General features: G+C 43.4%; 1 protein-coding gene across 6 annotated transcripts in view; it reads left to right on the top strand.

Annotated features, from left to right (window-relative positions):
* Positions 1–15,441, top strand: part of CIT (citron rho-interacting serine/threonine kinase) — a 156,192-nt gene that overhangs the window by 11,153 nt on the left and 129,598 nt on the right. For all 6 annotated transcript variants that reach the window (XM_046640859.1, XM_046640861.1, XM_046640860.1 and 3 more), the window contains 2 exons: positions 1,990–2,165; positions 6,760–6,861. In XM_046640859.1, coding sequence (XP_046496815.1) covers positions 1,990–2,165; positions 6,760–6,861 — 278 coding nt within the window. The remainder of the gene's footprint in view (positions 1–1,989; positions 2,166–6,759; positions 6,862–15,441) is intronic.

The raw sequence follows: 15,441 nt of genomic DNA, 5'->3' as shown, positions 1-15,441 counted from the left end.
AACAGAGAATCAGGAGAGATTGGCCTCGTGTGAAAGCAATAATGAAATCAGGTTCAACTCAGAAAGTTGCAAGCCAGCATATATGGGGAATTATAATTTAAAACTCAAACACTTGATCTGAAAGAAACTTGGAAAAGGACAGGGAAGAAAGACAGGGCTTGGCACAGTGATGTCAGGGCAAAAGGAAAATATTGTACAGCTTTCAGTTTTGTTTCTGCATGGAATTCTCCGTGTGGGCGCTCTAGATTTATTTTTTACGGTGGTCACGATGAATTAATGTGGATCTACCCACTGCTCTCGCCTGATTCCCCAAGGGACCAAAGGAAGGTGTTTTCAGGATGACTAGCTGAAGTGAGAGGTGTGGTCTGTGGGTGGGAAGACACTCTGTGCAGTGGAGTTCATCATATGTGCTTTTGATCCAAGTTAATGCAACTCCACCCACGCAATAAAGGGATGGGTAACAATTAAAATTGCGTTGGCTAATTCATCAATATGCCGCTCAATGACCATGGGTATAAAACGGCTTTTCCCTTTGTTCAACTCGGTCCCTCTCATTATGTGAACGTCTTGCTGAGAGAATGTAGCTCCCAACTTTATCTGGAGCCCAACGACAGAAATGGCGATCCACTCCCGTGCCTGGAGGACTCCAGTGTCCATGTGGAATTTCAAGTCTCTTGGTCTTCAACATGGCACCTTTCTGAGGGGTTTGCCAGGATAATCTTGATTATGTGTTTCTCTTGTCTTCCTCTGGAGTGTAACCCCTGTATATGATGCAGTTGCCCTGTAACGTGCAGGACTGAATCTTTTGGTCAGCCACAGCCGTTTCCTTCCATTCTTGCGGGTCATTAGAGTCATTGCCTATCCAGCAATGCGCCAGCTTAGTCTTCTTCGAGGGTTAAAAAATGTATGTTAGATTCCAAATCTGCCATCCATTTAGTCCATACTTCATACGCTGAGGATCTCCAACTGTTAGGAACTGAGTGTTTGTACCCCCAATGTGGTGGTATCTGGAGGTGGAGCCTTTGGCAATTAGATTTAGATGAGATCGTGAGAGTGGGGCCCTCATGATGAGATTAGCATCCTTATAAGAAGAGGAAGAGAGACCAGAGCGCCCCCTCTCCCTGCCATGTGAGGACACAGTGAGAAGGCAGCCCTCTGCAAACCAGGAATCGGGCCCTCTCCAGGAACTGAATCTGTCGGCTCCTGGGTCTTGGACTTCCCAGCCTCCAGAACTATGAGGATTAAGTGCCTGTTGTTTAAGCTACCTCGTCTGTGGTATTTTGTTGTAGCAGCTCAAGCAGACTAAGACACCACCTGAGAGACTGCACTGGGAGAAGGAATAAGAGTGTACGTTAAGAAAAAGATGGTTGCAAACCCTTCCAGATGTGTGACATGCCAGCTCTGCGGAGCAAATGTCAGGGCTCCATTTGGTTCCTTGGGCTAAGGCTTTTTTTGGTAGCACTGCCAAATATTAAGGCAAGGAAGGCATTACTCTTCATGACACAATCCAAGGGAGATAAAACCGGCTGGTGGGAGAAAACTGAGCAGAGCACAGGTAATCAGAATAGAATGATCTGAAGTCAACTCCAGCGTTGATTAAGACAGGAAGCATGTTGCTTACATCACATTATAAACTGGTCTAAATGTTGATGAGCTTGTCTGGCCAAACACTGTCCTGCTACCTTCAGAGAGGAGGGAGAAAAGCATGATTTGTGTTCTCCTCCTATTTTCTAAGTCTACAGGATTCAAATTATAGCTACCATGGAAACTGTGCTTTGGAATTTTTGGAGCCCTTAATTTTAACTTAACATATAAAAACACTTTTGTGCTGATTTTATAATTATTCTTGACGGATGAGAAAGTGACTAAATGTCTTTTGACAGTGAGGGAAGACATAACACTTTTCTTTCTTTTTTCTTCTGCTTTCCTAAGGATGCAAGTATTTGAAGTGCTTTATTTACCTGGGAGTAACTCTTCCATCTTTTGCAGATTCTGACACCATAGCTGAGTTACAGGAGCTCCAGCCTTCGGCAAAGGACTTTGAAGTCAGAAGTCTCGTAGGTTCTGGTCACTTTGCCGAAGTGCAGGTGGTAAGAGAGCGAGCAACCGGGGATATCTATGCCATGAAAGTCATGAAGAAGCGGGCCTTGTTGGCCCAGGAGCAGGTAGGACCATTTTAACATCCCGCCCTTTCCCCTTCCTGTACCAGAATGTTCACTGCAGAGACGATGATCTGCTGAATTGAGCCTGGGATGGAGCAGATTTTCCTCTGTGACTCTCTAGTTAATTACGCTTGCCCGGGCAGAAAGGTCTCTCGCGTTCTTAGCTCTTCTTGACCTGATATTGACTCATTTTGAAGACTCACAAGCTCTCCTTGGTTTCTTTGTCATGTTCTGTAGTTGTATTTTATTCAGAGCGAACTTGGCCTTTTAACTAATGAATTTAAGATGATCTTTCATGACCATCAGCTGGGGATTCAGAAATATGCATATTGTGGGGTGAAGCAGATAGCGGTTGCTTTTGTACACATTTTTATGTATTTGCGTTGTGGGTGTGTGTGTTTGATTTTAAAACAGGCCATTGAAGAAATTAAATAAAATTGTTATGTGGCTAGGGAGTTGCTTATTTGAGAGCAGGGAAGAAGTTATCTTTTTGGTTGTGGTATTTTTCTTTCTTTTAAACAAGGCTGCTGCTCCAGACATATTGATTTATTTGCCGTGTTTCTAGAGAGACAGCCATCAGCCGTGGAGTTCAGAGAGTAATTTATTAGTTACAGACGTTCGAGTGCACATCATGTGTCTCATAATGTACCCAGCTCTGTGGGAAGCCTGCAAGCGGAATTGAAGCTCCATAGCTGTTAGTTTCAGGGTTTAAAAACAACCTTGGAACGTGGAGGAAAAATGCAAATACGTAAAGCAGGCATTTACGAGCTAAAGCATCCCAGAAGGGAAGAGCAGTTAGCATATTCACAAAACGATGGAGTGAGGAGAGATGTGGGTGAGTTAGGGAAAGTTCACACTGCTGAGAGGAATGTGGGTTCTGGGCAGAGAGAAGTGACGAGAATGCGCCAGATAGAGGTATGGCGTGTGGGACGTTCCAAACGGAGGGTTGAGTACTAGAATGCTATGCAGATGTGTTTTTCGGTTTTTGTTTTTAGTGGTTTAGAACAAATAGACTGGGAAATGGGGGGGGAAATAAGGACATTTAGGTGGGGAGAGAGTAATTGGTGGAAAATCTCAACAACCTTTTGATATTGTGATAAAATATATGTAATGTATAATTTACCACTTTAACCGTTTTTAAGGTATAATTCATTGGTACTAAGTGAATTCACAATGTTGTGCAACCGTAATCACTATCCATTTCTAGAACTTGTTCATCATCCCAAGCAGAAACTCTATACCCATTAAGCAGTAACTCACCATTCCTCCAAGAACCGTTTTTTGGAATTGCAGTTTAATTTGTGAGGTGGTTGGGGATCATATAGGCTTTTGGAAGAAGGAGGTTGGGATCAGAGTCTAAAGACTTCAGTGACATTGTGGGGCCTCTGATCAAAATAGCAGCGGAGGGCAGGAAGCTGCTTGTCGGAGTCCAAGAATGATGAGCCCTGTGTTTAGGAATGAAATGTGAGCAACTGCTCAGAAAGGAAGCATGACAGGACGTTGCACATCATTTGAAAAACAGGAGTGGAGGATGCTCACTCAACCTCCCAACACCTCAGAACCATCTGTCATCAGTACACACCTACCGAGCCCCTGTCGTGTTTGGTGTGTTTCTAGGTCCTTGAGAAGAGGCATTAGATGCAGCCCCGACCTTGTGATGTTTATGTTTCATATGGGAAGTAGTGCATGTAAAAAGAAAATAATCCGGCATGCCATAAAGCAGGCAAACAGTAGAGACATTCAAATAGGTGTGCCTTCCTCCAGGTGAATGGCCTGAGATGATTGTGTGTGAGGTGTGGGCTGGGGTTTTTAAAATCATACACATATAGGAGCTAATGAAAGCCACACATCTATTCCTTAAGAGGGTGAACGTGAAAGAAAAGTAGGGTCCTTAACTGAGCCATAGCGAGGCTGCAGAATTTAAGGGCACGAGAAGAGAAGCCAGCACAGGGCATGAGTGAAAGGACATGCCAGAGAGCAGGTAGGGAGAGGTAGTGTCCTGCAAACAAGGCCTGTCACCTCGGAGAGGCCAGCACACCTGCCCAAGCTCTTTGAGAGCCGGAAGAGGTCCTCAGAGACCGTTTATTTTAATGGAAGCTGCAGGGGGCAGACAAGGAGTCAGTGGTGAGCAAGGAAAGGTGTGGACTGCTCGGTTCAGCCAGCCTTCCCCGAACAACTGTGATGTGCCAGGGAAAAAGGAGGATCAGCAAATGGGGTGCAGGAGCTTTACGGGGTTGGGTTGGTGATTCCCAAATGTGCTCGATAGGCCACTGGTGGCGTGCAAGGTGATTTTAGGCAGTCCCTGGATGAAACTATTTTAAAACATTTATAGTTTAATATTAACCAGCAGATCAAAACCTGGGACTTTCACAGATGTTATTGTTAGAGCTAACCAGAAGAAGATATAATTAAAATTATTTTTATTTTGAAACAATCACAAATTATAGAAAAGTTGCAAGTTCAGTGTATCAGTCAGGGTTCTATAGTATATATACTATACATTATGTAAAATATATATGTACATGTATACATTGAGTATACATGCATATATACACAGACACACACACACACATATATAAAATTTATTTATTTCAAGAAGTTGATTTACCTGATTGTGGGGGCTGGAAGGTCTAAAATCTGTAGGGCAGGAGCTGACAATGCAATCTTGAGGCAGAATTTCTCAGAGAAACCTGTTTTGTTCTTAAGGCCTTTTGACAGATTGGGGAGGCCCACCCAGATTATCAAGGATAATTTCCTTTACTTGAAGTCAACTGATTGTAGATGGTAACCGTCCACAAAAACGCCTTCACAGCAGCACCTAGATTAGTGTGTGATTAAATAACTGGGTGCTATTGCCTAGCCAAATTGACATGTAAAACTGTCATACACAGTAGTAGTAACTTGTTTTCCTGAACCATTTGAATAAGTTGCCAGCCTGATGCCCTGTTACCTCTAAACACCTCAGTGTGTGTTTCTTGCAAGGACGTTCTCCTACGAACTGCAATCCAATCATCAAAATCAGGGAACTGACAATGATGCATTCCCACCATCTAATCCTCAGACCCCGTTCAAATTTCACCAACTGTTCCATGGTCTTGGAGAGCAAAAGGATCTGGTTCAGGATCACACATGGCGTTTACTTGTCCTGTCTCTTTAGTCTAATTCACTCTGGAACAGTTCCTTTATTTTTCCTGGACTCTCATGATCTTGGCGATTCTGAAGATTAGAAGCCAGTTATTTTGTAAAATTTAGATTTGTCTGGCGTTGCTCAAGTTTAGATTCAGACTGTAGATCTTTGGCAGGAATGTCACAGATGAGATGCTCTGTTCTTCTCATTGCATCCCCCAGGTGACTCAATTTCAGTTTGTCACATTCATGATGGTGTTCACTTTGATCAGCTGATTAAGATGGTGTCTGCCATGCTTCTCCACCGTGGAGTTACTCCTTTCCTCTTTGTAATGACATAAGCATTTTGTAGGGAAGTACTTTCAAACTATGGCAATACTCATTCCTCATAAAACTTTCAGTTTATTCATTTATTGATATCTGTATGGACTTGTGTCTTCCCATTTTAGTCAATGTGTTACAATTTGTTACTGTCATATATTTTTGTACTCAGATTGTCTCTAAGTTGGCCAATGAGAATCTCCTTAGGTTGGCTTTTGTGTTCTTTTGCCATATCCCCGTCTTTAACCACTGTCTTGCTTTCTGGTACAGCAAGGTGTTCAGGCTCTAGGGTCAAGATCTGGGCACTATGGGTTCTCATTGCAATTTGGGATGTCACTGCTCCCAGACCCGTGTCAATGGACAGAGCTAGAGAACACATGAATATATATACAATATACCTACCTACACACTCATACACACACATCTGTTTTTATTTCTACATCTATCTCTATTACTGAAAACAATGTGTTCACACCAATACCTCCAAGTCCAGTCCAACTTCATGGAGTTCCTTCTAGTTCTCACCCTTTCCATGTTTGTAACTCTCTTCTCTGACATTACCCTTAAAATTTTTCCTGATTTTATGCATCTGTGTGCATCCAATCTGCTGTCTTTGCTGCTGCTCCCTCCCCTTGGTGGGCTCAGATGCCCTGCTCCAGGCCATCCCTACATGTGGATGTCTTCCTCACCCTCCGTGGCCCTTGATACACTACATTGGGCTGCCCCACACATGGTTGCTGCCCTCCTCACCCTCCTTGGTCCTGGCACCCTGTTCTGGGTCACCGGGCTCTCTCTCCCTACCACCTGGCATGGATACTTACCTTGTTCTCCACCTAATGTCTCTAGGACTGAATTGTTAAGGAAGGGAAGATGAAGAGAAAGAGAATGATTTAGACTGGAAAGAAGTGAGGTGACTTTAAAGAAAGGCGTTAGGTAAATAATCAGACAGATATATATGGAGCTGGCAAAATTGTGAGCAAGGTAAGTGAATGAATGAGATTTGTGGAATGCTGGGTTAAGTAATGACTTTTTTTTTTTTTAAACTAAAGACATCAGTTAGGCCTTAAAGAGAGAGGAAAGGCCATCCGCCCTCCACCCGACGTTTAATTCTTTATCTTATAATTGTCTAAAGGGTTTTTTTTTCCCCTAGGTTTCATTTTTTGAGGAAGAACGGAACATATTATCTCGGAGCACAAGCCCTTGGATCCCCCAATTACAGTATGCCTTTCAGGACAAAAATAACCTCTATCTGGTGAGTCTCTACATCCATCTCTCTGGAATTAGTCTAGTGCTGTGATACTCAGATTCACAGGCCTAGAACTGAATGTGGTTCTTGCCCTGCGGTCCATGACACCTCCTATTCATTCAGTTGCCTTCCTGAGTTTCAAGTGTCTTCCTGTTCTCCTTGTCCTACAGATGAAGGGATAGCCCATTTAGAAACAGCCCCATTTATTGTTAGGGATTGTAGCTATGGCTTAAAGGGCAATAATGAGAAGTCATTGGTTTGGGAATAGTCTCATATTATCTTTAATAGAATCTTGCTTTAACTTTTTTTTTATTTGAGGTATAATTGACATGTAACATACTAATTTCAGGTATACAACATAAGGATTCGATATTTTTATATATTGTGAAATGATCACCACACTCAGTCTGGTTCACATTATTAAAGTTTTTAATTTTTAAAAATTGGGATAATAATGTATGGCTATTAGAAGAAAATGCAAACACTGCAGAACTGTATGAAATAGAAGGGAAAGTTCTCTACCTTTCTTTTCTTTTTTTTTTTTTTTGAGGAAGATTAGCCCTGAGCTAACTGCAACCAATCCTCCTCTTTTTGCTGAGGAAGACTGGCCCTGAGCTAACATCCATGCCCATCTTCCTCTACTTTATATGTGGGACGCCTACCACAGCATAGCGTGCCAAGCAGTACCATGTCCGCACCTGGGATCTGAACTGGCAAACCCCGGGCCGCTGAAGCAGAACGTGCGCACTTAACCACTATGCCACTGGGCTGGTCCCAGTTCTCTACCTTTCTAATCCCTTTCCCTAGGGAAGCAAATATTAATGATTGTATATGTTCATTCTGACCCTTAACTATGCCTCGTGGAAATAGATATTTCTATGTCTATATTTATAACACTTGTATATAGTTTGTTTCACAGAAATGGTATATTACTCTCTACTTTGCTTTCCAGCTTGCTTTTTGCCTTTCAGCAGTTTATCCCGGGCATCCTTCCATGTCAGTACATACAGATCTGCCTCCTTCTTTTGAATGGTGCCATCATTTCTCCTGATGTGGCATAACTTATAGAACGCTAAAATTCATTTGGGGGCCTTGTTTAGGTTCTTGGGGTTTTAGATGCCTAAATTAAAGAAGTATATCCTAGAAACAGTTTTTGTTCCTGATTCAGCGTTTAAAACAAGACTATTCTGTTACCTTGAATGGAGATGAACTTTTTTTTCTTTTAAAGATTGGCACCTGAGCTAACAATTGTTGCCAATCTTCTTCTTTTCTGCTTTTTTTTCCTCCCCAAATTCCCCCAGTATATCATTGTATATTTTTTGGTTGTGGGTCCGTCTAGTTATGCTATGTGGGACACCACCTCAGCGTGGCCTGATGAGTGGTGCCGTGTCCGCACCCAGGATCCGAACCGGCGAAACCCTGGGCCGCCAAAGCAGAGCGTGCGAACTTAACCACTCGGCCATGGGGCCGGCCCCTGGAGATGAACTTTTATAGAGACTCATGTAAGAGAAGAGGATAAAAGAGAGGTGGACACCTATTTATCTTGAATTTCCACTGGCCATTTCTGGGGGACTTTGCTACCTTTATTTCTGACCTGGAATAAACCAAGTTTATTTGCACTGGTTTCATATTACTTGAGAAGCCAATGCTGGTAGAGAAGTTTCCCTGGCCCCACCCAGCCTTCTAAGGGAGGACGTTCTTATACAAATGCCTTGGGAAACTGGCCTGGCACTGGCCACAAGCTCGTTCAGAACCAACGCCTGTTGTATTTATGGCCTGAAACTTCCTTTTCTTGAATATTGTCTTGGAAGCTTTCCTTCCGTGAGAGCTGAGGCGTGGAGCCCTGACCTTCACCAATGACCTTGGTGTATTTCTAGCCTCAGTGGTGTTCTAGGACATTTGCTGCATGCGCAACATTTGCCTTGTGCTCTCTGCATCTTGCAGAGCCCCTCATGTTTGGGTAGATGAACAGACTTCATTAGCTCTCAGAAAAGAAATTTCCTTGGAACAGCAGGGTTTTTTGTGGTTTGTTTGCTGTTGTTTTGGGTATTTTTGCTGGAGCTCTGCAAATGATTTAGAACCACCAGCTTGTAAGGATACGCTTTGTTTTTGAGGCACCACAGGCAGTCCTGGAGCTAGGAAGGGCTCTGGTTTTTGGCGAAAGTTGCGATCCGCAGTTTTCTGGTCTGCCTTGCCCTGCTCCATGGGCTCATTTGTCTTCCTCTGGCTTGAAGTGTTCATCTTCTTGATGTCCAATCACATGCAGCTGCTGCTTTTAAAAGTAAGCATTGTTCAGATGCTCTGGGACTCTCACACCATCAAGGTCAGTTTTGGTGGAGATGATGGCAAATTCTGAGCGTTCTACGTAAAGGAAGGCAGATGAATGAGGACTAGAGGTCCAGGCACGGGTGGCAAGCCGCTGCCCAGGTGCTTCAGGGAAGCCACTGCTTGTCTCCATGGTGGCCAGTGAGGATGATCAGAGGGGCCCTGGGAATGACACTCCCTCACAGTTTTCTTCCTGTTTTGTCTGCAGTGGTTTTTTTTCCTCCACAGCTCAAGAGTTTTCAAAGCACATGCAATAATACCCTCTTTAGGAAGGTAATATTTGCGCATTTTGAGAATTTTAAACCCTCTGTTGTCACCATTCTTATCTCTACCAGTTGGCTTTGTCACAGTGGTAAGAACCTTCCTTTTCTTTTTCGTTTTTTTGTTTTTCTGGGAAAGATTTGCCCTGAGCTAACATCTGTTGCCAGTCTTCCTTTCTCTCTCTCTCTTTTTTTTTCCTCCTCAAAACCTCACTACATCGTTGTATATTCTAGTTGTAGGTCCTTCTAGTTCTTCTGTGTGAGCCGCCACCATAGCATGGCTACTGACAGCTGGGTGGTGCGGTTCTGTGCCCGGGAACCCAACCCCGGCTGCAAAAGTGGAGCGTGCCAAACTTTAACACTAGCCCGTCAGGGCTGGCTCTCTTTTTCTTTTTAATCATGGATTTAACTGCTGTGGACTTCTGCTCGGAATTAGCCTTTCTGGAATGTTCTGGAATACCTCATGTATTGGGACTATCTCCCATTTCTTTGCTAGAACAGGCTCCCTGCTGCAGGGGGCTTCCTTTTTTGGGCCTTTTGGCTGTGGGCTTCCCTTTGGATTTCGACACTGGCGTTGGCATCCTTAGCTTAATGACAATCTTCTCAGTTTTTCTACTCGCCATCTTGCAAGACAGGAATGATCTCAGAATAGCTGTTTTCTGGAGTTCTGGTTGCCTCAGCACATTGATGCCTGGCTGCAGTGACATTTTCACACCCTTCTTAAGTGGCTCAATTAGGTATTACTGATGGGATCTTGTAATTATTTCCTTGTCTGCATTCTCTTCTGAAGTACTTTGGTACTTTGGAGTAAAATGCTTGCTGAGGGTACAATTTTCATATAAAAATCCAAACTCACACAGGAATTAAGATATGATTATAGATCTACCATCCCTTATCGGCAATTCTGGAATACCCAGAGCTCGAATAATCTGAAGTTCTTTTGTTACTTATTTGGCAGTAAGACCTGACCCAAACTCGCTTTTTTATTCCCTTGAGTGTGACTATTCATACATTTTGCTGCAAATTATGAATATGTTCAATTACAGGGTCTTATCCCAGGCCCTACCTGAGGGTTTTACATAATATAAAGTAATACACACTGTTTTACCTTCCTGAAATCTGCACATTTCTGAATCTGGAACCACATTTTGCCACAAGATACTGGGACCGTGGATCTATATTGGCGTCATAAAGTACTGCAATTCCATTGTACCTGGTGACCACTTATAGACCACTAAACCTTTTGAGTTTGGGGAAACATACAAATCGTAGTACACTCCCCTGGCAATTGAATATTAATTTGTAATGCAAATGTGGTAAATTAAAGATACATTTAAAATCAATGAATAAAAAAGGAGCCCACTTCGTCTGTGTTTCTCAGCGCTATGTCTTCTCTCCATCCTGTTCCACTGTGTGAGTTCTGGCCACCATCTTCTTTTGCCTGCATCGCTGCAGTAACCTCCTAAGTGTTCTCCCTGCCATCTGTCCTGCTCTTCCCCCCAGGTCTTCTACATGCTGCAACCAAGTCATCCTGATGTTAAAACCCTTCGGCACTCCCTGCTGCCCAGTGGATGAGGTCCAGACTCTTCCAAGGGCTTTCCAAGGACTTTTTCTCATGTGCCTCCAGCCTTGTCACCAACCGTGTCTCTCTTTCATGTTTCGTTCATCCTGAACTTCCTTTGCTTCTTTGAACATGCCTGTGACCTTTCTTCGTGCTCTCCCCTCTTTCCCTGGCTAACTTTTATTTCTCCTTCTGGGCTTGGGCCAGATCTCACTTTTTCTAGAAATGCTTCTTGGACCCTCTACTCCTGGGAGGAGTGCCCTTCTGTTGTGCGTTCATAGCACCCTGTACTTCTTCATTAGTGGGTATTGGTCGCCTCCACTAGGCTATTCTCTCCATAAGGGAAGTGATTATCTCCCTTTGCTTCCAGTAGAGCTTCCTGAAGTAAATGCTTAAGAAATACGTATTGGATGAATGCGTGATTAATTTCATAGAAATTTGATTTCCATACAAATTTACTTACTGTGTTATGGAAGTCATATCATGTTAGCAGTGTGAGTTTTGCTCTCTAAAGTATGTAGTTGAAGATAGACCCAGTGAGAATTTCAAAATCTGGAGTGTAGTGCCAGGAAATTGAACTTGGGTCCTTTTGAGTTTTGATGCTTAAAAATTTCCCATTTGTAGTTACATACCAATGAATGTTGCTTACCTTTTTCTGGTATATAGAATATTGTAGCAAAGTCTATTGTAATGTCTGATTCTATATGGCAAAGTTAGTCCCGTATTCTGGCAAGTGGCCAATGGAAACAGTGCTTTGTTGATTTGGTTCATGATGAAATCTGTTCAAGTCTGTATAACATGCCTTTACTGGTGTCCTTCAATAAAGGAGCTGATCTTTACAAAGAAAGCATTATTTTACAACTCACCACTTGTAGTATTGTTATATCTAAATTCTTTGTGAGATTCTTTATTTTTTTCAAACGATCAATACAACTACATTTACTCATATCTTTTTTCTTTTTTAGATTGGCCCTGAGCTAACATCTGTTGGCAATCATCCTTTCTTTTCCCCCTAAAGCCCCAGCGATAGTTGTATATCCTAGTTGTAAGTCATTCTAGTTCTTCTATGTGGGATGCCATCATAGCATGACTTGATGAGTAGTGTGTAGGTCTGCACCCAGGATCCAAACCAGTGAACCCCAGGCCATCAAAGTGGAGCACGTGAACTTAACCACTTGCCACAGGGCCATCCCCCTGTGAGATTCTCAAAGCCTGCTGGCTTTGTATTAGTGTTTTACCTGTCAGATCTTTTCAGGTTGCCCTTGCTCAGAGCCTATAACTGACCTGTGACTCTCCTTTCCCTACTGTGACCTTATATAGACTTTCCTCTGTTCATTCCCAGTTGCACACAGGAATGTATTAGTTAAGGTATAGGCGAAACTACTATAACAAGAGACCCCCAAATACAAGCTGGTGGAGCAACTCTATTATATGTGATAATTCAGAGACCCAGGTTCCTTCCATGTTGTGGCTCCTCCACGGTTGGTCCCTTAGGATGTTGTCCTCTTTGACATGCTTGAAGTTGGGCTATTTCATATCTTTGTTCCATCTGGCTTGGAGGGGAAAAGAACAGAAAGACAGAGCAAGCAAATTCCTTTTACACGGTGTGATGTAGAAGTGGGCTACATCATTTCCTCTCACATTTTGTTGACCAGAACTTTGTTACATGACTACACATCTGTACTGTCTAGTTGTGTGGGCTATACCTGGCTAAAATTCTTGTTACTATGGAAGTAGGGAAGAGTGGATTTGGGGGACAATTAATAGTCTGCCATAGGATTAAAACACCTACTTTTGTAGGTAATAAAAGGTAGATCTGGGGTTTGAAGTCTGGCTCCCCAGCTCCATCTCCCATACCCTTACTCATTACATTATACTATCATCTTCAGAATCACTTCTAACATGACCCTTGTTCTATATCCTACTGGGGATTAGTTCTTTATGTTTTCTGTCTTGCTTTCAACACAGAACTGTGTAATTCACGCACAATGTTTCCTTCCTGTGTAGGAACAGTTTGGAGGTGGGCTGTTTCTAGGCTGTGACCCATGGCCTGTTTGAGCACCAGCCTATGCTGTCTTTGGGAGACTGGAGAGGGTTAACGAGTACAACTTCATCGTTTATTTCACTGAAATGTGGCAGCTTATGATAGTTTTGACAGTGAGACATGTGCTGTTTTGATGTCTTGGGTGAGATTATCCAGTTTTCAGACGTGTCTCCAAACTTGCCAGGGTGTTCATGTGTTGCTGCTTCCAAAGCCAGGGTTTGGAAGCTGGCCGCCCATCAGAAGGAAGCTGTTACTTAGAATATAGTGTTATTTTGTTATTGTTCCTTGTTTGGTCTCTCCAGAGTCATTGGCCTTTTTGGCTTCAATTTTCTCATTGGTGAAATGAGATATTAATATCTCTTATTGACCCCGATTCAATTGCTGAGTGTGTTATTGCCTTGGGGGTTTTTTGAGTTCTCAGGGCCTTGGAAATAGTTGTTTTATGTCCTGGTCTTTTGAGGCATATTTCAAGTGAATGTATTTAGAGTTTTACCGTTTTAGGAGCCACAGTTTAGTTACATTGTCCCAGTTTGCCTGGCCTTACCTTCAGTTTCTGATTCAGCAAGTTTGGGCTGGGGTGCAAGAATTTGCATTTCTTTTTTCTTCTTTTTTTGAGGAAGATTAGCCCTGAGCTAACATCTGCTGCCAATCCTCCTCTTTTTGCTGAGGAAGACTGGCCCTGAGATAACATCCATGCCCATCTTCCTCTATATGTGGGACGCCTACCACAGCATGGCTTGCCGAGCAGTGCCATGTCTGCACCCGGGATCCGAACCGGCAAACCCTGGGCCACCAAAGCGGAATGTGTGCACTTAACTGCTGCGCTACCGGCTGGCCCCAGAATTTGCATTTCTAACTGGTTCCTAGGTGATCCAGCTACTGCTGGTCGGGGGGGCCCCACTGAGAACCATTGTCTTATAGCATAGTTAGTTTCTGGTTACTGCTTCTTCCTTTCATTCTCTCAGGAATAATGTACACATCTGAGATCCTTTCCCTTATTCTTTCAGACCAAGAAATGGTACCTACTCCCCGGCTGTTACTAGCCCTGGGATGCTTCACGATCCAATGTTTATTTCCTTTAACCTTACCCACACCTTTGTAAATAGGCCTTTCATTAATTAATGTCCTCGATTACCTAGTTTGAATGTGCTGCCTGTTTCTTGCCAAGACCCTGGATGATTCAGTGCTCAGTGAGGATTTTTTGAATAGATGGATGAATCAGGCTAGGATTCATATTTTCTGGAATAGTGGGCCTTTTCACTTGGTCACCTTGTCCTTCAAGAAGAATAATTTAGGGTCTCTGCTAGGGGTCACTCTGCTTAGAGGATTCCTTGCCTCCTCCCCCACATCAAAGCTCAGGAACACTGGGCAGAGCGGATAATGATGCCACTAGCGTCATTACATTTTCATGGTACTTTCACTCATGCTGATTGTAGTACAAGCATTTCAAGGACACATTTCTAAGAGGTGGCCAGCACAGCGTGCTTCTAATGGCGCCCTATGCAAATTGGAATAGAGTACTAAAGAACTATTAAATATTCACACCCCCCACACATGCATGCTTGTGCATGCAAGCTTGCATTTATGTGCATGTGCAAATGTATTCATGCATGCACACGCACATACACACACACGTTTGCCTATTGTTTCAAACTCAACACAACTGAGAGGAATTGCCATCCCAGTACTTGGGGTATAGATGCAAACACCAAAAGAGAAGCAGCCGCTCCTTCCAAACCGAACACATGTAAGATTTGCCCTTTAATTAGCATCTGCAGCTGCTGCCATCAGAAGGGTCTGTCTCTGTTGGCCTGAACGTCTTTGTTTTAAAAGAGCAAGTCCATTATAGCTCCAAGCCAGGCTCGTCTGTCAGCTGCTGTGCTTTCTCTGCCATCCGCAGGGTTGTCACATTGTTTAGGGCTGTTTCACTGTAGGGCTCTTTTTCCTCCTCCCTTCTCCCCGGCCTTTGATTACCATGCCTTGCTGATCACCATTTGGGTGACCTGCAGCTGTTCATTGCATGCAGGGACATCTCCCGTCCTTGGAAGGATGGCAGATCGTTGCTTCCATTCTGGTGGGTGGATTATTTTCCAGCCCTTGTCAGTGATCTTGTTTTGATATGCAAAAAGGCTCCAAGTAGTCATTGAAAAAATGTAAGCAGCAGAAATGATGCCTGTATTAAGGCCAGGTTTTATACAAGGGTTCCTCTGCTGTAGAAACTTTTCATTTGGATGGAGTAGGGAGCCCATTGGTGCCACAACCTCAGCAGCAGCGGGTCTCAATATGGTGCTGGGCTGGCCGCATCAGAATCATCCCTGTAGCTCCTTAAAAATGCAGATTCCTGGACCCCACCCATGGAGCTTGACTATTGACGTCTGGGTTTGGGTTTTAACAAG

This window comes from Equus quagga, chromosome 15 (assembly GCF_021613505.1).
Source record: "Equus quagga isolate Etosha38 chromosome 15, UCLA_HA_Equagga_1.0, whole genome shotgun sequence".
Taxonomy (NCBI): domain Eukaryota; kingdom Metazoa; phylum Chordata; class Mammalia; order Perissodactyla; family Equidae; genus Equus; species Equus quagga.
The sequence above is the reverse complement of the archived record's forward strand: the minus strand, read 5'-3'. Positions and strand labels throughout refer to the sequence as shown.